The sequence below is a fragment of the Natator depressus genome, chromosome 7 (assembly GCF_965152275.1).
Source record: "Natator depressus isolate rNatDep1 chromosome 7, rNatDep2.hap1, whole genome shotgun sequence".
NCBI lineage: Eukaryota > Metazoa > Chordata > Testudines > Cheloniidae > Natator > Natator depressus.
This window is the reverse complement of record NC_134240.1, coordinates 84,197,506-84,218,451: the sequence shown is the minus strand read 5'-3', so window position 1 is coordinate 84,218,451 and position 20,946 is coordinate 84,197,506. Positions and strand designations below refer to the sequence as shown.

Sequence of the window (20,946 nt, the reverse complement as noted above, 5' to 3'; positions counted from 1 at the left end):
CTTTAAGACCTGGAATGAGGATAAGAAGATACAGTGCTGCCAGGTAATTAAAAAAAGAGTATTGCAGCTCCAGACATTTCTCTGTCATTAATACTGCTATATATCAAATAAGAAATTAAAGGGAAATAGTGATGCAGATAAACAAGGCTAATAGTACTTTAGATAAGTAACTATCCAATAGGATCTAAGTTTATTTTTTTTAGCTTGTACGCTCTTTGGGGTAGTGACTGTTTTTTTACAGTGTCTGGCACAGTGCGCCCCAAGCTTCTTGAGGCCTCTAGGTGCTACTGCAATATAAATGCTTCATAATATTGGCTATAGTGAATTAAATTATTATTGGAATTCTGTTTGATTGTCTTCTGTCCTGAGTCTTTTAGAACTTAATTCATATTTTTACTTAACTTGTCAATATTCTACAATATAGATTGTTAAATGCATTAATAAGTACAGTGGAAGATCAGTATCTTTTTAATTAGTCCTTAGCTCTTGTGGACATCATTGCAAAATGTCACCAATCTTGTGTGGATTTCATATAGTTACAATTAGTGTTACTTTGTTTGCTTTTAGTGATTACTGGACAGCAGCGTAGTGGTGTCATTTCAGCCCGAACACGGATTGATGTTCTTGTTGAGAGCTTCCGCAAGAAGCAGCCATTCACACACTTCCTGTCCTTTGCTCTCAACCAGCCTGCGATTCAGGAAAAATTTCTACAGTTCAAGGAAGAAGTATTGGAGAAATGCTCCAAGGTAGGGAACCATGATACTTGGAAGTAACTGATGTAAAAAATGGATGCTCTTCCCCAAGATGTTATTTTATTTTATTGATATTGTTAAAGGCAAATTAAAATATATGCTGTTAGGGGAGAAACTGTCACTTGTGATTGTGGAATGCGTAAGTACAGTAATAAATTATAGGGCCTTAAAAGTAGACATTGAACACTAGTTCTACTGAAGATGTTGAGAGCACTCTAATGGAGGCTTTTGGAACATGGAATTATTTTTGTAATAAATTGACAGTAAAATATTTTCCACAGATCTGGAGGAAACTCTGCGATTCAAAAGTTTGGTTTTTAAAATTTGAAAACTATTAATTAGTGTACATAACCTTTGGCTGCATTTTACGTGGTTTCTACTATAAATATCCAGCATGTGACAAGGATTTTTAATAAGTTTGCTGCTGCTTTTTTCACTATCCCTTTGGCCCCTGACATTACCTTAACTTAGCCAGAAATGACTCGGTAGCATTTGACACGATGCAAACTTAATCACTTAGCAACATTTTCTTTCGTCCCCCAAGACTGTTCTGTTATTACCCCTTGCTTGTTTTCAAATCTTAAACTGATAGCAGCAGGAAATAATTAGGAACAGAATTGAGAACAGAATTCAGTGAATGCTCTGTATTTTTGTTTGTTTATTTTTTAAAGAATGATTAATTTGTTAGGGAGTTTAGTGCTGGTGAAAGCTTGCAACTTGTTAGCCATGGAGTCTTCTCAGAACAGGTTCGGAAGAGAAAGCAGTGTTAAACTGTCATCTGCTGATGTATTTCAACACTAAGCTAGGAGGCCTACCTTTTAGGGAGGAGGGGCTAATTCAGTTTTCATGCCCATTCATTCATTGGCCTCTTTGCTGAGGCTGACAATGAGAGTGCTAGATTGTGTGCATGTGGCAGTCATTTCATTTATCTAGGGTCTGATACTGGTGCTCATCATCCTAGTACCTGAGCACTTCTGAAGAATAAGAACAATAACTCTTTTGCTGTGAGCAAGAGGCAGGCTTAGTTTTTTTAAAACTGAATATAGAAGATCAGGAGTGTTGGTGTAAGAGTGCCATTGAAGGAAGCCTAGACAGAGTTAGGTTTTGCATTCATCTCTGTGCAGCAAGATTAGTGCTCATTTTATCTAGCGGAGAGTACCATGATCTTGGCCTGGCTTCCTCTGTTGGTTTACAGTTCCATTTTTCCAGTGGAACAAAACTGTTGTGGAAAGAGATGGTCCTTCATGTCATAGGCACACTCTAAGCAGAGCTCTTGATGTGAGTTTTGTGGAATAAGCACCATACATACCGACATCACTGTTTGCTGTCTGGAGTTCCTCTTCTCCAGTTCCTTTCAAAATCCTCTCCAGGCAGCCTTCCACCTCTTGCAAATCACTGGAACTGTTTTCATCAAAATAGTCACCTCTTCATAGCCAAAGCTCAGAAACAGTACTCCATTCTCCTCCTCCTTGACCTGTAAGCCGTCTTTTACACAGTCAACCATGTTCTTCTTCTTGAAATCTCATCCTCCTTGGCTTCTGTGACTGCCCTCGCCTGGTGGTTCTTCTTCATTACTATTTGCTCCTTCAGTGTGTCCTTTGGCAGATCATTGTTTCTTTTTCCTTTACACCTTATCTCTGGTGTATCTCATGTACAAACAAAAGTTCAGCTACTATGTCTATGCTGATGACTCACATATCTATCTCTCTTCTCCAGCCTTGTCTCTTTCTGTCCAATCTAAAATCTCTGCCTGTCTCTCTGACATCTTTTCGTGGATGTCTAGCCATTAGCTCAAGTTCAATATAGCTAAAACAGAGCTCTTAATCTTCCCCGACCCCTTCCTTTAATGATCACTGTTGACAACACCACCTTCCTTCCTGTCACTTGGGTCCGTGTGACCTGGATATCATTTTCAACTCCGACCTCTGTCCTAACATCCAAGATATGTCTGAATCTTACCATTTCTTTCTGTGTAACATCTCTAAAATTCATACTTTTCATCCACACATCATCTTGCATCTCAGTTACTGCAACATCCTTTTCTCTGTCCTTGCCCCTCTCATATCCATTCAGAATGCTGCTGCAAAGATCATTTTCTTAGCCTTGGCTCCCTGTTCTCTATTACATCAAACCACATAAGCCACTTGTCTTTGCTTTCAAGGCCCTTCACGGCCTACCCCAACTCTACCTATCATTGCTCGTTTGCTAATGAAATTTTAGTTCTCACCTCTGAGTGGCCCATGACACCAGCTTGCATTGCCCACTAGTTACATTTTCAAACAAGCACTTTTGTGCTTTCTCTCATGTTGCCTCATATGCTTGGGAGGCATTCCTCATTCAAATCCCTCCTTAAAACTCTCCTTTGCTGTGCTGCCTACAAAAAACTTCACAACAGTTAGGTTGCTTGTGTGCTGAGACCACTGCCTATCACACTGACCAATATTTTCTCATTGTTTGCTTATACTCCCCCATCTGTTGTCTCTTGTCCTGTGCTTAGATTGTATGCTCTTTGGGGTAGGCCTCTTTGTCTTTTTGTTCTGATTGAATGGTACCTCGCACAGTGCGGTCCTGGTCCAGAATTAGGGCTCTTAAACACCGTGGTAATATAAATACGCAACTTATTTCATCATCTGTCAATTAGTTATGGCTTTTGGTCACTAGGGACTCAGGTTGCATTCAGACCAGGCACCCAGAATTAAAAGCCCTTATCAGTAGTATGGATGATGTCGCTGAGAATGTATAAAACTTATCAGTGAGATATGTTCATTAACTGCGTAATCAACAAGTAGAAATTGCACATTTTTAGGGCCTTCCTAAAATGGTGGGGATTGGTGTTTTGTTTTACTTAGTGAATGTATTTGGGTAAATTTTAATGTATACTGTACAATTCTTAGGACATGTCTGTCTTGATCATTTTAAGTATGCCAAAAATTTGATGATAAACTACTTTATACTCTTTAAACTAGAAAATTGGTTTGCAGTATCACTTTTCAATACCTCTGTATGTTTTGTTATAGGTTATAAAATGGTTTAAATAAGTTCCCTCTCTTTATTCTGCCTCCTTTTCACCGTTTCTTTCTCTGCTAATGTTGCTCCTGTTCCATCAGTGAACAGAAATACAGATTTTTTTTCTCTCAGCATTGCCCCTTCAGACTCTTGTAAATAGCTTCCTTGACATTTTGGCCTTAGGTCTAGAAATAATTCTTTTGCCACTCCCTTTATTAGGATTCAGATCCTCAATTTTTATTATTTTTAACTTTTCTATATTGAATTTAGTCAGTGGCAAATATTTGTGTTTTTATGTATGTGAGATTTGGGGATTGTGGTGCTTAACTTTTCACCCTTCTTCCTTTGAGCATTATCATGAATGATCGTGGATACACCGTATATTGCAACTCCATATGTCTTTCAATCATTCCACAGCCAGTAATGCCACCGTATCGCACAGCCGGGTCTGCTAGAAAGCATATCAGTAATGAAAACCAGTAATTCAAAACTGTGCTTTACAGTGCCATAAGAGAGCTAATAGAGCTGTCCAAAATAAAAGGGGATTTCTCAGGATGCTTAGAGAAACTTGAATAGATTTCAGGTATAGAAACTGTGTAACTTTGTTCCTGCTGCAGATTCAAAACAGTGCAGAGTCAGTTAATGACTCCAGTACTCAAAAGAAGCTTATTAATGATAGTAAATAGGGAAAAGTCCAGGTGTGTAAGTTAGCATTTCTTCTGGTTGTTGAGCATTTGTGCAGGATTCTTTGCTCTCTAAAACTGTTACCATGACAACCATTCATCCATATTTTGTAATGATGTCTTGCGTGTCAGTATATACTTTGTATTACTTTTTTGGCTTCACAAGGTTTTGTAAGTTCACAGTTGCATTAAAATGTCAAAAATCTTAAGCATTATCAAAACCAGTTACGTTGGTTAGGCAGCCAGACAATGAAGTGGCAAAATAGAACGCTAGGGTCAATATTTCCATGTATGCCATCTGTCTCTGACTACGGGGATGGTACTGTTGTGGTATGGGAGACAAGTTTCTGGGTGATCTTGAGAGGCTTGCATCGTGGACAGTCAAGGAGAGGGAAGGACTGAAATGTTTATAGCTGATCCTGGGGGTGGAAGAGGAAGTATGCATTGCAGTCTCCACCATCCTTTAATGGCTGGTTATGGAGCAACATTGAAAGAACTATACAAGATTTTTCTTGGCAATCTCTGCAAGTGCCGCCTTTATGTATAGCAGGCTGCAGCTGTAGTGTGGAAAGGAAAATACAATTACTTTGGTGTTTCACAGTTTATAAATATCAAATGTAGATAATTACATGGGATGAAAGGAAGGTGAAAAGGGTGTGTGTGTGTGTGTGTGTCTGTCTGTCTGATGCTTTTCACCCTCCACTCCAGTTTCTAGTGTATCTGTGATTCCTTTAGGTCATGTGTGTGGGAGGGATAGCTCGTGGTTTGAGCATTGGCCTGCTAAACCCAGGGTTGTGAGTTCAATCCTTGAGGGGGCCATTTTGGGATCTGGGGCAAAAATTGGGGATTGGCCCTGCTTTGAGCAGGGGGTTGGACGAGATGACCCCCTGAGGTCCCTTCCCAACCCTGATATTCTATGATTCTAATTGTGAATTACCCTGCTCATTCCTTGTAGGTGCATACATCAGGATTGGAGAGGCATATAATTGGGGGGGGTAAGAAATAAAAATGCTCTTAAATTCTCATGTAAATATTAGATCAGGAGTGGGCAAACTTTTTGGCCCAAGGGCCACATTGGGGTGCGAAACTGTATGGAGTGCCAAGTAAGGAAGGCTGTGCCCCCCAAACAGCCTGGCCCCTGCTCCCTATCCACCCCCTCCCACTTACTGCCCCCCTCAGAACCCCCGACCCATCCAGTCCCCCCTGCTCCTTGTCCCCTGACTGCCCCGTCCCAGGACCCCCTGCTCCAAACCACGCCCCCCCCCCGAGATCCCACTCTCTTTCCCCTGACTACCCCCCGACAGGCCCCCTAGGACTTCCACGCCCTATCCAACCCCCCCCCCCCAGTTCCCCAACCCCTCACCACCCCGCCCCAGAACCTCCACCCCATCCAACCGCTCCCTGTCCACTGACTGCCCCCAGGGTCCCACTACCCAATCTTTTCACTGCCACGCGCGCGCTGCCACCACCCTCTTACCGTGCTGCTCAGAGTGGCAGGAGCTCGCAGCCTTGCTGCCCACGCGGGGGCGTGACTGCAGGGCAGGGGGGACAGCAGGGGAGGGGCTGGGGACTAGCCTCCCTGGCTGGGAGCTCAAGGGCCGGGCAGGACTGTCTCGCAGGCCATAGTTTGCCCATCTATGTATTAGATCCTTGGGTAGCAGAAAAGATAAAACTGGGAAGGAGGAAGCTCAGTGTCGAATAGTTTATTCATGCACCTTGCCAAAAAGAGTTTTATTCTGGAACTTGGTCTCTCAATCCCTGATCTAATGGGTTGGGAGTACTGCAGACACATAGTGCTTGGGCTCTGGGAGGAAAAAGCAAGTGCGTCAAAGAAAATTTTGTCTGGCATTCTATCAAAATGATGATATCTAGGACAGACAGCCTCAGCAGTGGGGAAGGAGTCAAATATTTAATGGGGAAGAATTTGGATCCTAAAAGTTACCATGGGGTGGTTAATTGTCCCCCTCACTTTCTGGAAGTAGAAATGGTTAGTCATTTCCCTTCTACCCTAAATATATATTTGTGAATAAGATTGTCATATTTTTGTTGTATCACAATCATGAAAGGTAGAACAGTTGAATTTAGAATTTTATCAATTTTTATGGAAGACCTGCTTCCTTTTTCAGACAGTTCTGCATCAGTTGAGCATGGTGTGTATGTGCATGTGTGTGTATTTAAATATAGATGCAAAAAAGTGGTAGGCCTAGATTGGGAACACAATTATTTTGTTCCATGTATAGAATTGCAATAGCTTTTCAGTATAGACAACATATGTGACTCTTTGGGGAATAAATATGTGTATAAAGTTAGCTAGCATTCAGTGTGTTTTGTTTCATTTCATAAAACCTTCAAATATTGGCTTACTACTTTTTTTTTTTTTCAGAAAAAAGTTTCTTTCCTCCAGAGGTTGGGGAAAATCACAACCCTGTAATCTGTTCCCCTTCCCTTCTTTAGGGCTTATTATGTTCCCTCTACACTGGAGCTGCTAACATGAGAGCTGACAATGGCTTTCCATCCAGCAGAGGGCAGTGTTTGGAAGGCAGGAATATGCCAAAATCTTAGTGATGTTATGTAGATGTTACTTAAAGGGAATATTTTAAATGGAAACTTCAGTATGTCTTTCAGGATTCCAAGTTCATGAGCAGTGGATTTTTTTAGAGAGGTAGTGATTTCCTTTATTTTCAAAATCCTTTTATATTTTTATTTGGCTGCCAGTACATTTTAAGGAACAGTAGACATAAATCAAAGGTTAACAACTACCACTTTGCACTTACTTAGCACCTTATGTGCAAGGATCTTGAAACATTTAACAAATTTTATTATGCCTCATGGCATCCATGTGAGCAATGGTCAAAGTAGATCATAATAGGAGGGGGTATTCACCTATTTTTTTCCCTTGTCATCAGAGGTATGGATGAGTGAAGTGGTTTTATAACACCTTGTGGATAAGAAGAAATGTATCTAAAAGGGGTTCATATTCCCAGGCAATAATGTAGTCACCTAAACAAAAATAATGCTCTTGTGTCTGCAGTGTGTGGAGCTGCATACAGGCCATATCCCTAACGCTCTTAACTTCAGTTTCTACCAGGATGAAGTCTCCGTATTGATGTAAAACAAAATGTGACACCCTAGGAAAATTCCTGTGTTTTAGAAGATAGATTTTTATACATAATGTGCCTTCCCCTGGAAGGGAGAGGTAGCTGGCAGGAAACTGGTATTTCTTCCTTCCCTTCTTCCTCTTTTAGGGAGGAGAAGCAGCAGTGGTGGTTTTCTCCCTTTTCCTGCTCCCTCTGTAGGGCAGAGAAGGCAAAGAAGAGGTGTCCACTATTCTCTCTTCCTAATGGGATATGGGAAGCTTGGGACAGATACTCCTTTAAAGGAGAGAAGGCAAATAAGAGATTCATTCTTAGCTAGGTTTCAGAGTGGTAGCCGTGTTAGTGTGTATCAGTAAAAACAAGTAGGAGTCCTTGTGGCACCAGAGACTAACAAATGTATTTGGGCATAAGCTTTTGTGGGCTAAAACCCACTTCATCAGATGCATGGAGTGGAAAATACAGTAGGCAGTATAAATACACAGCATATGAAAAGATGGGGGGAGGGGGTTCAGCGCTAATGAGCTAATTCAGTTAAGGTGGAAATGGCCTATTCTTAACAGTTGACAAGAAGGGGTGAATACCAAGGGAGGGAAAATTGCTATTATAGTGCTAATGAGGCCAATGCAATCAAGGTGGCCCATTTCAAACAGCTGACGAGAAGGTGAGAGTATCAACAGAGGGAAATAGGTTTTTGTAGTACGCCATCCACTCCCAGTCTTTATTCAGGCCTAATTTGATGGTGTCCGATTTGCAAATTAATTCCAGTTCTGCAGTTTCTCGTTGGAGTCTGTTATTGACTTTTTTTTGTTGAAGAATTGCCACCTTTAAGTCTGTTGTTGAGTGTCCAGGGAGATTTGAAGTGTTCTGGTTTTTGAATGTTATAATTCTTGATGTCAGATTTGTGTCCATTTATTCTTTTGCGTAGGGACTGTCCGGTTTGGCCAATGTACATGGCAGAGGGGCATTGTTGGCACATGATGGCATATATCGCATTGGTAGATGTGCAGGTGAACGAGCACCTGATGGTGTGGCTGATGTGGTTAGGTCCTATGGTGGTGTCCCTTGAATAGATATGTGGACAGGGTTTGTGGCAGGGATTGGTTCCTGGGTTAGTGATTTTTGTTGTGTGGTGTATAGTTGCTGGTGAGTATTTGCTTCAGGTTGGGGGGCTGTCTGTAAGTGAGGACTGGCCTGTTTCCCAAGGTCTGTGAGAGTGAGGGATTGTCCTTCAGGATAGGTTGTAGATCCTTGATGATGCAGTGGAGACGTTTTAGTTGGGGGTTGTAGGTGATGGCTAGATGCACTCCATGCATCTGATGAAGTGGGTTTTAGCCCACAAAAGCTTATGACCAAATACGTTTATTAGTCTCTAAGGTGCCACAAGGACTCCTTGTTGTTCTTAGCTAGGACACCTTTTCTTGCATTATCAGATGCTGATGTAGCTCCACCTGCTGCTCAAGAACCTCAGCCAGGCACTAGCTCTTCTGATTTCAGATTCCCATGCCTAGTGAGTCTACACTTCATGAAACAGACTTAAACTGGGCAAGAGGAGGAAAGATCTGTAGTACAGAATTTACCCAAAACCAGGCTAAGAGGAAGAGAGGGATCTGCACTCCCTTCTGCTTGCCTCTCACTTTAGCTCATGCCTGTGACATAGGGAGCTGCTATATTCATTTTGCAGGTGGAGAAACAGGCACTCAAATTAAATGAGTTGTCCAGTTTGATTAATCGTCAGTGTTGGAAATAGAATTCAGGGCTCCTGGATCCCTATCCCTTGCTCTGAACACTATACCACACTCCTTTCTATATATACATAGTGGGCATTTGAGCTATGACGTTTTGTTGGATATTTGGATGATGTCCATAGGGCACCATAGTGGTGAATAGTGATATGGCCCATATCTTGTGGGCTCTTTCTCCCTTGATGTCCATTTGACTTTCCTTAACCCTTGTACTGAATGTGTGCTGGGCTTTGGTTTCCTGTTAATTGTCTCTGCTGGAAGACCAGTACCGAGACATGACTGATGCCATTACTGAGTGCAGTTTTAAAAGAAAAATCAATGAAGTACAGTGGTATGGTAGTGATTGCTAATGATAAATCATAAGCTGGGGATTTGAACAAGAGGGTTAAAACCTATCTGCATCTAAGTATACAGCTTCCGGCCACTCAATCCTATGACATTTGGAGGCAGATTTTGAAACTTTTGTTTTTCGAGAAGACTCAGCTCAGATACAACATCTTTTCATGGAAGATTTAGGATCTGTGGTTCTGCAACACAGGAAGGGTGTGACAAGGATTTCTGGGGTAGGCCTGAGATCTTTGGGACTACACAGGGAAGATACTGTGAATCTTGGGCTGTTCATTGGGGTCCTCCTTCTTTCCAGTACAGAAGACATGGCACACCCAGGTGATGTGCAACCACTGACTCTGCACTTATCAATCCATATTCAGATATCTTCAGCTGATGTTTGAAAGCTGCAGAAGGGACAGCTCCTCAGGCCAATAGTAGGTTAGACAGCACAGTTTGCATTATCTTTTCACCCTTCACCATCTGCTTCATGAGATTAGGGTAGTTCTTCTCTCTTGCAAGCTACTTATTTATTGTGTTAATTTGTATTCTGTTCATCATCATAATCTGTATGCATTACATAAATTAAAATGAATTGTTGCCAACAACTGGAATAAATCAAGTCTACCTCCACATTCTGTCTCCCACTCCACTGATGGGCTAAATATCCTCTGACTACAGACCCGAGTTAAAAACCAAAAAACCAAATCTCTTGCACTGCATCCTAAATATGTCTTAAAGCAGAGGGAACATAGAGCCTTTTTCAGTTTCATTTTGGTCCCAGGCAGAATATAGAAAAGCTAGAGAATTGAAATCAAGTGTACTCTCAAACAGGAAATCCGTCCTTACTTGTGCTTTTGAGATTGCTTATCAAGGTAATTTCCTTTTGTTGAAATATGCAGATGGTTTTGACACCACTGTTTCAGGATTTTGGCATTAATTCAGCAGTGAATTAACAGCGGCACAAAGTGCTCCCCCCCCCCCCCCCCCGGGACCTGAGAGTGCTGCCTCCAAAGTGCTATCAGGCTTTGCCAACTTGTGACTGAGAGCAAGCTCCTGCATGAGATCATGTGATCTCACAGGGCACTGGACTGGCCTATAAGTATAAATATAAAAAAACCTGTGTGGATGTTGCAGTTAGGTATGAAAAATGCTGGGTGAAATGTGAGGCTTTAAATCCTGTGTCAGGAGTAAGGACCCGCTGCTAGCCTGCTTACCTGCTGCTTTAACCCCAGGCAGCCTCATCAGCAAAGCTGGGCCCGATTTGAGCCACCTGATTGACTGAGCTGCCTGATTGGCTGAGGGATTTGCAGATCTACTCTTAAGATCACCAGCAGCAGTAGGACATGTATTTCTCAAAGCGTATGCTCATGGCTGCGATCAGGGCTGTCCCTAGACATTCTGGGGCCCTACGCAGCCCCACCGCCCCCATGGGAGGGGGGCAGGCATCCATGGGTGGGGGGCTGGCTGGGGGACAGGGGAGAGCTGCCCCCCAGCACTCAGAGGTGGTGTGGCTGGGTCTGGATCGTTGCACTTCCTGCCGCTGGTGACTGCAGGCCTGGCCCCTGCTGCAGCCTTCAGGGGAGTGGGGGCGGGAAGGGGGCGGAGCAGGGGCAGGGCTTTAGGGAAGGGGTGGGGTGGGGGTGAGGCTGGGGCAGAGCAGGTATGGGAAGAGGCGGGGCTGGAGCAGCACGCAGCTGCGTAGGGCACTAGGAAATTTGGCCCTACACAGTTGCGTACTTTGCATATGAGTAGGGACAGCCCTGGCTGCCATCCCAGCCTTGCTCCCATCCTGTTCCAGTCCTACTCCTACCTTGGACGCAGCCCTGCTCCTGCCTTGCCTCGCCTCACTCCAGGTAACCTGACTCAGACCCTGGGCTCTGGCTCTGACAGCCTCTGATGCTGGGCTCCAGTTTCTGGTTCCTGACTCCTGCTCTGACCACTAGGCACAGCTACGCACGTCCCAGTCCATAACACCCTTACAACTTGAGAAAGGATACCATTTAAACATTTTAAAGAGGAGTTTTGAAATATAGCTCTGAATCTTGTGTAGAAACTTTAAAGGCTTCATCTCAGATAATGAACTTTATTTTGAGCAGGGAAATATGTTTGCCTTTTCAGCAGTGTGGTAAGTATTATTTTGTGCTCTCTTGGGGCTATCGGATGGGCTTTTTAACTTTTGGTGCTAGAAATTGTGACCCAAGTAGAAATAATTCTAAAATAATCTGTGTCATATAGTTGCCCACTAAATCTTTTTTGTTACCTTTTCAATAGGACCATGGAGTCAATAGCAGTCTATTCCAGAACCCAGCAAAGCTCCATCTTACTATTGGGACGCTAGTGCTCCTGAATGAGCAGGAGATCCAGAAGGCATGTGAACTCCTGCAGAGAAGTAAAGAGGACTTTATTAAGTAAGTGAAATAAAGGCATGATGGGACAGGGGGAGGGGCATGGTCACTGAGTGCAGATATTTGGAGAACCAAACTAGTTTTAGAACACTGGTAACTAATGCAGGAGAAAGTGGTTCACCTGTTTGGTGTAATTCAACAGTTTTGAATCATTGTTTGAAAATTTGTAAAATACTGAAACATTTCAAACGAAACCACCCAGAAGAAAGACAAGGACATAATTGTATTTTGCCTCGATAACTGGGGACTTTCTCTGTTTACCAGAAACCTTCAGTAGTTATTTCTTTATATCCCAGCAGTCCCCATTATTTTACTATGAACACAGATTATTTTTTCCTCTGCTGGCCAGAAGAGCAGGAAGAACTCCATTGTCTTAACACTTTTTGTCTGCAACAGTCTAAGGCAAGTTGCCTCCCTTCTGCCTAAGAACAGATGCTAATATACCCCTGAAATGCATTTCTTGAGGCAAGTCCTGTGCAGAAAACCTTAAAGACAGGATGAACTGTATAAGTAATCAGTCTGAAATATTAGCTCAAGCTGCTATGGCACTAAGACTGTCATAATTTCCAGGATAAAGCCATAATATTTGAGGTTTAGAACTAGCTGAAAGCTTGTTCTAATGCAGGAGTCCTCAGTGTGGTGCCTGTGGGTGCCATGGCGCCCACCAGGGCATTTTTGTGCGCCTGCAGGACACCCCACCGCCGAAATGCCGCTGAGAAGCGTTGCCGTTTCTCGGTGGCATTTTGGTGGCGATGCTTCTTCCCACTGCCCCTTTTTGTGGCAGCATTTTGGCAGCAGGGTGTCCGGCGCCCGCCAGTCTTCTGGGAATAGCAATATTCTATTCCCACAAGAAAGGTTGGGGATCACTGGTCTAATGGGTGTTGTACTGAGATAATCTGACTACAACCCAGAAATATTAGACAGTCTGAGATTTTATTTTCTTAAAACAAGAAGCTTTTTTTTTCTACCATCAGTCCATATGCAAAACTTCCCCAACTTAGAGTTCTGTTTGTGGGTTGATGATAGAGTATGGGTTTGTCTGTCTGTCTGATCTTTTAATTATAACATCAGATATCCAGGGTACAGTTTAGGTCTCCATTTCAGCTCTCCAGTGGCATTTTCATGTGTTCTGAGGATTCTCAATGCTTTATAAACTTTTCCTCTGAGTATATGTCTGTTAGCATGCAAGCAAATGGAACCACCATTCTGCATTGAGCAATAATCTGCACATAGCCAGGGACACGCTAGAGCCTGGCTTGTTAGAGAATGTTGGTCAGGGCCCTGTTAACTCCTACTCTCTCCAAAATACTTCAAGATAAATATGGAAGAGACCATAGTTCAGGGCATCCTTGAAATGACAGCAGGTTTAGTAATGAAGCACCTACCATTTTATTACTGGACTGAATATAATGGGATATAAATCCAAGACCTTTTGGTTCTTTAGTTCACGACTTTCTGTCCCAGAAGTGAGTGCTTGGCAACTGAGCCATGCTGAATTGTCGTCATGAGAGAGGAAGTCCATGCATGGGGCCTGCAGAGTCAGAGGGCAAGGCTTTCATTCTGGATACAGGAGGCACAGCTGTGAAAGAAACTCTGTGCTCACCAGCACTGGCTAGGTTCTGGAATGGAAGTTGGATGTTATGTTCTTGGAACTGTTGCGTTCCTCTCAGCATAATGATGAGGGAAACTGTATTTGTGATTTGGCCTGTAATTGTATTAGTGATTTGACTCTGGCTAGCATTTTTACAAGCATTGCTGCTTGACTTCTGTAGTAGTTATGGGCGCTGCTAGTAAACTTGAATGAAGATAAATGTAGCTTAAACAGTAAAACATGTATTCACCTACTTTTGTATTCAAAATGGGTACTTTTTTTTTTAAATATCTTGGAACTTTTTGTTTTTTAGCAAAACTGTTGGAGGCAAATCCCTGACTGTGGAGGTGGCAGGGATAGAATACATGAATGATGACCCTGCCATGATTGATGTTCTTTATGCAAAAGTTCGCATGAAGGATGGATCAGACAAGTGAGTTCTCTGTGCTTTCCCTCTTTCATTCCACAGGGGTATGCAGACAGTACCTGAGGAGGCAGAAATAATGCAACAGAAGCAAACTTATTGTTCTCTGAGCTGATGGGCAGTGCTGGAGAGAATCACACTAGCAATCCAGAAGATGAGGTGGTACTACTTTCTAGCCCCTTGGAGTTAAAGCTGTGATGTGTTTGGTCTTTAGATTGACTGATTGTTGGTAGTGCTGCAGACAGATGTCATTTGTTTTTAGCAGTCTTAATAGTTGAATAATGGAGTCAAGCAAGACTGAGCTCATGCTCCCCCGTGCTGGGTAAGGGAAACTATGACAAGCAGGGCGGAGATGATGCTCATGGGATGGCACTGGGAGGAGATGACAGGAAACCTGACTTATCAGGAGAAATTAGCTGTTATGGAGGAAGCCAGGCAGCTAGCCCTGAGGGAAAGGAACGAGCTGGCCTTTTACAGTGTCACTAGGCTTTCACATATACCCCTCCCCCTTCAGATTTGAAGTCTGTTCTGCAGATAGAAAAGGAAGGGAAGACATTTACTTTTATGGAAGATCCCTGAAAATTGCCCATACTTCCTTTTTCATCCTGAAACTTCAAAGGATGCTCTGTTGGCCAGTTGGTAACCTCTAAGAACTATCCAAATCCCTCAATTTTGCTCTGATTGGAGAGACTGCTGTTAAATAATGCCAAGCGCCGCCTCCTCCACTAAGAGCTAGTAATGCCGATTCAGTGGTATTACTTTTTGCCCAGAGAAATGAGAAATATGTGGCGGTACAGAGTATTGCGTATCAGCTACAAGGCTAGTGCTGGAAGAGATTTAATGAGGATAAGGGTGTCCACATGGTTTGTTATGCCAGATCAGAACCTTGGTCCAAGTTTGGTATCTTGCTTCTCATAATAGTCAGTAAGTGAACCATAGAGGAAAGTTTACCTTGCTATTTCCTCCCATTCACATAAGGCATCTAGCTAACTGTACTATGCTGTGCGTGGCAATGTCAAGAGAGGAGTTCCTGCCTGATCTTTGCATATTCTTGATCAGCTTATGTTATAAAGCAGATTTGATTTCCCTATCTTAGCTTGCATAACCATAGTGGTATTAGATACTGGAGAGCCCTTCTGCATATATACTGGCTCAACCTAAGAGAGATCATGCTCTGATGTTTCCCACATGGCAAAAACTTCCACTATAATTCATTCTAATTCATTTTATTTCCTTGATTAACTTTATAACATAATAAAGCACCAGTTTTACTTGAGCTATTCCCTGTTAATTTGTTTTAGTATCGTCTGTAATGATATTCATTTAATCTTTGTCATTGCTAATTTTAAAAATCACTGATGTAAAGCCAGAAAGTCAGTGACTAAAACCCATGACAATTGGTTTGAGAGTGTTGAAATTATCATATGACCTATGGAAGCCTATAAGAGGCAGCACAAAGCTAGTAAGTAGGCTGTATAGTTAATTTCTGAGGGCTCAACAAGTGATATATGGAGTTGGTCCTAATACTGCTCTATGTCCATCTTCCTGATTCGAATTGAGACACCCAGGTTGTGGCATCTTGTGGTGAAATGGGAAACTATTGAGTGAATTGTATTCATGGACATGGATGGTGACCAGGCTGTAAAAAAATCAGTTCCATTTAGTATGCTTATATCTTATTTTAATGGATAGGAACTTTGGGTTGTATTGAACACTCACTGCCTGTAGTGTGATGAGGCATTACTTATGTTGTGAAGGGAGTACAGTAAGAAAAACCTGCAGATACTTAGAAAAATACATCCTTCAAGTTCCAATATAATCTACCACATCAATTTATCAAACCAATATAATCTACCACATCAAATGTCCTATTATGCTAATATCCTCTTTTATTGAAATATTTGTAACAGAAGTTACTACTCAGGAGCCTTTGCAAACAGCCAGAACTTTTATATTTGTTTCCTTATTTGCATGAGCTCTTTCTTTTTTCCCTGTCCCCTCAGACATTAACAGAAAACCATCCTGTCTCTAAATACAAAAGCAATTGAGTAAACACAAAAACAAGGACGCAGTCTTGCCTGGCATGATTATGATTAGTCTGTTATCTTTCCAATAGAGTTTCACTCAGTTTTTCCTTTTTGCATATTGAGACGTCATTTTACATATACACTACCCTCTTCTGGACAAGAGAGTAAAAGTGGACAAAAAAGCTTTTTTTTTTTCTCTTGGCTTTGTAATGTCCTATTTCTCCTTCCCTCCCCCCCCTCCCCCACCTTCCTAGATTACAGCTAATAGCTGATAGACTCATGGAGCAATTTGTGACCTCTGGGCTGATGATGAAGGAGTGGGATAGGGTGAAACTGCATGCTACCATCATGAACACTCTCTTCAGGAAAGACCCAAATGGTGAGTATCTTTAGAACCCTTGTGGAAAATCTGAACTACAGTAGTACCACTGAACAGGAAGTGCTGTGTTCCCTAGTATTGTGTGTCTAGATATTGCTGCGGTTCACTTCATAGCATTCATTGGCTCTGGGCCAAAAGATAATTGGTTCAAGTCCTACACTCACCGTTGCATTCAAGTGCATTAATAGCAGGTGTGCTGCATTATTAGAGGTGTTGACCTTTGATGAGAAGTTAAACCATGGCCCTATATAATCATCTCTGGGGGAGAAGTTAAAGATTTCATATAACTTTTGAAAATAGTTCTGTTGTTTTCATCAATATTCCCTTTCTTGTTAAATGAAGTTCTGCTGTCCAAGGCTGAATATGAGCTATTGCTGAGTGCCTAATGTCTGCTATTTCTGCCAAAACAGTGTCTGCACTGGCAGGCTGTAATGTATTTCTTATCTAACTCATTATTTTATAAAGCTCTCTAAGATGGCTTGCATATGGAAGATGCTATGTAGTAAAATCAGACCATAGGGGTGTCAATTGGGCATTGAAAATTAGTGGAGTGGGTTTTTTGTTATTTTTGACAGTTTTGGCCTTAATCTTCCTGTGCCTGAGTTCACCAGCTGTAAAATGAGGATAGTAATACCACCTGTTTTCAGACAGGTGTTTTGATGATAAATTCATTAATGTTTGTGAAGTACTCAGATACTGTGGTAGAAGCACCATAGAAATGCCTGTGAGGAAATGAATAATTTTGTATTCAGTGCAGCGGGGTTTGGATGGTCTCTTAGGTGAGACCTTGGAACATACATTGAATGTTGTGGATAAAAAGAAATATTGAATAACTATCCTTTCACTGAATGAGGCAGAGAGGTCTTATGGAAAAAATAGCACGTGATCACATACTTAAAGACTGTATTATTGTGCATACACTCAAGGTTGTAGTTCCTAACTTTTCTGGACATGACTACAACTTTAATGTTTTGTTTTGTGTGTTTTATTTTTATATGTATAGGTGTGTGCGCGCGAGAGAGAGTATATTGTGTGTGTGATATATTTTTAAAAAAAAATGTAAAAAGTGCAGGGAAATTTCTCAGAGACCAATCCAGATTTTCTAGATGCTGTCAAGAATGTGCTTTGCATTACGATCATATACTCAGTAAGGTACTCTTTGGTATCCCAGGAGATGCATGAGTTTGTCATTGCTGAATTTCTGACAGGCCAGAGAAATTGGAATCTGCTTTCCCTGACTGATTCTATTACATTGTGCTGTCAGCCATACAAAATCCTCACAACAATATTTGTGATTTGGGATGTTTCCTTTTCAAATTAAATTGCAAATTTTGCTCACATAAAAATTCAGTGAGACTTGTGTACTAAATGTTTTATCAACTGAATACATAGACTTTAGGGGGGAAAAGACAGTGAAAAGTATCATCCCATCTGAAGTTCTCGCTTGTGACTTTTTCACAGTTGAAGAGAAAAATAATGCAACTACAGGCAAATCATCTTTGAAGGAACGGGAGACATTTGATGGCCGAAATATACTGAAGGTCAGTGCTAAATGGTCATTGTGACTTAGCTGGGTTGTGGTATTGTATATCCAAAATAAGGTGAAACGTCACTTAAAGTGTGTGTGTGTGTGTTGTGCCCTTGATCTCCAGGGGAAAAATCTGTTTTAAAAATAAACAAATCTAGGTAACTAAGAATTGGAAGTATTGTGGTATTTATACACGCCTTCTTAAGGCCAGTGAGATTTTAGAACAAAGAAGCATGCATGTGGAAAAGATACTTAATAGGCATCTGTGTTGTGGTTTACAGTAACAATGTTTACCCCTAGAGACTTGCACCATATTTTTCCATAGGTCAGAATAAAAAATGACTTTGTTGCTCTTGTTGTAGTCACTAGCTAATACTCCCATCAATTAAACCAGTAGTCACATCATACATTTTTATCATGATTTTTTGCTTAAAAAAATAAATATCCAAGATTGGAATAGCTGGGGGAGGTCTTAAATCAGGATTGAGAGCATTGGCAGTAATCTGAGAGTCCAGGACTCGCATACCAGACAATGCAGATTTTATGCAATGAAACCTGCAACAGTGGGACGACGCTGTGGCCTTAGGTTTTAGGTGGGAATCAAGACACATCAAGGGACTTGCGGCCATATGAGGAGGAAGAGCTACTGGGAAATCATAGCAGTGTTTTTGTTTTGCAGGATCAGCGTATAATTTCATAGATGTTGGTGTTAAATTGTTGGTTTAATGAGCGGTGGCTTAAAGACCAGGAGGGGAGTTGTCCTCTCATGTATCTTCATCCCAGATGGCTGAGGAAAAAGGGACAGTAAATGAAGTAAAGCTACCATCGGTCCAAAAATGTTGTTGTGAATATTGCATCATGACTCAGCGTTGCCTTATATTGAAGTGGCATACATTGAGGCAATAAGAAACACAACTATTGCACTGCTCTTAATGGTATCTAAGATTGTGGTGGGCTCCCAAAATCCTAAAGCTGGATCTAAAAACAGAGGCTACTGCATGTCGGAAGTGAGGTGTACCGGCATGTCCAAGGGGGAAGCTTCCAAGGTACGAGGCCACATTATGCCTAGCTCAAAACACTATTCCCAGTCCTTCATTACATAAACATTAAATTTGTCCTCAGATTTTTATGAGAGAGAGAATCAAACTATCCTTTTTTCTTTACATTTTATCCAAAAAACCTCAGTGCTTTTTAAGGAATAAAAGATGCTCCTTTTGCTGGCCCCACAATTTATAGATTGCTGCACCACTGTGTCTTAGGGACTGTCTGCTCCAGTGATGTATGATATGTAAAAGCAGGGAAACCCATCTGGTCTAGCACAAATGTCTATTTCTCATTCTACTGCACTTTGAAATATGAGACAGTGTCTTTTTAAAACTCCCAATTGATTTGTACTGTTTTAGCCAAAAGAGCTACTGGCTGTTGGAGCATGAAAAGACTGCTGATAACTACTTCAAAGCAAGCCTTGTTGTAAGAAGTGTTGTCATTCTCCTCTACCTCCATCACCTTCCTGAACTTGGTCACTTAATATTTCCCTTTTGTCAGCCACGTGCCCGTAGCAACTTCTGTTGGCACTAATTCATTATATGACTCGTAATGGGCTGGAGGCTTTTCGATAGAGCCCTGCCAGAACCAGCCATCGATCTAGTGATGCATTCCAACTCGACCTTGCAGGGATGTGCTGATTTTCTTCCCACATCCCCACTTCCCTCATTTCATATACATTATTTACACTCTTCTCCTCAGGAGGTTGCCCTTTTGCAAAGTGGCTTCATTAACTTCTGAAATAGGATCTGAATGATAGGCTAATGATTAATATACTGCCACTACTCATGCTGGTATTCCAGGGCTATTCTGTTGTCCAAGTGCAGTGTGCTATACAAACTTTCTCTTTTCCATACGCCCTAAACTTGATCCTCAAGCATTCTCTGAAATTATTTGGTTTTGATAGCATTGTTTTCATAAAGGAAGCTGGTAAGCAGAGTGGGGAAATAATACTATAGACATGAGCTAAATCATCACATTGGAAAACTGAGTTTTATTCTTCCCATCCTAGTTCTCATTGTGCAAACAATACCACAGCACTGTTCATCATAAATGACAGACTTTGTTTGGTAGAAGCCAAAGACTGGAGTGTCAAGGGATACTGCAGCTCTGGATTGTGGTTCATTGTCACAGTCATATGGAGACTTAGGACATGAATGGCAGGGGTAATGCAAGTCAAGGTTGATGTGTGTGCTTGCAAAGAACTTACCTACCTCTAGCTAGTGGATTTAATCTTACTTCCTGAGGAAATATTTGACGGTTTGTACCCCTGTATTCACCCCGGCACACTATTGTAAATAATCTTTGTACAAAGTATGCCTCGTAAGGTGTCTTTTGAAAACTCAGAATTTGTTGGTCAGTAGTGTCCTGATAAAATGTGTGGCAGCATATGTAAAGTTATAAGATTCCACTGTATGGTGTTACTAAGACTTGTTTCAAGTCTGGGGAGTGTCCAAACCAGTTCCTCAGAGACAGAGGGCAAGCTGACACCTCAGCCAGGTGTAAACAAGGTCAAATGGGCCATCACCTGTTAAGTGGCTATTTATTGGCAGGAAAGGGGATATGGGCAAAAAATCTACATCCTAGGGCACTTCGACACTTAAAAGCTGTATCAGCGCAGCTGCACCGCTGCAGCTGTGTTGCTGCAGGACTCGTATGTAGATGCTCTAAGCTGACAGGAGAGAGTTCCCCCATCAACATGGTAAAACCACCTCCCCAAGATGTTCTCCTGCTGACATAGTGCTGTCTACACAGGGAGGGGGTTAGATCAGTATAACTACGTTGCTCAAAGGTGTGGATACTTCAAACCCCTGAGTGAAGTAGTTATACCGATATAGGTCTATAGTGTTGACCAGGCCTTAGCAAAGAAACAGCATAGGGCTCCTGTCCAGGGAGACTGCCTGGCACACTGCTCCCAGCTGGAGAAGCTTCTCAAAGGA

The 20,946-nt window shown here is 41.9% G+C and overlaps 1 protein-coding gene across 7 annotated transcripts in view; it reads left to right on the top strand.

The window, feature by feature from the left end:
• ASCC1 (activating signal cointegrator 1 complex subunit 1) overlaps nucleotides 1-20,946 on the top strand; it is a 45,824-nt gene that overhangs the window by 7,289 nt on the left and 17,589 nt on the right. For all 7 annotated transcript variants that reach the window (XM_074958966.1, XM_074958963.1, XM_074958961.1 and 4 more), the window contains 5 exons: nucleotides 568-746; nucleotides 11,880-12,016; nucleotides 13,918-14,037; nucleotides 16,310-16,434; nucleotides 17,896-17,975. In XM_074958966.1, coding sequence (XP_074815067.1) covers nucleotides 568-746; nucleotides 11,880-12,016; nucleotides 13,918-14,037; nucleotides 16,310-16,434; nucleotides 17,896-17,975 — 641 coding nt within the window. The remainder of the gene's footprint in view (nucleotides 1-567; nucleotides 747-11,879; nucleotides 12,017-13,917; nucleotides 14,038-16,309; nucleotides 16,435-17,895; nucleotides 17,976-20,946) is intronic.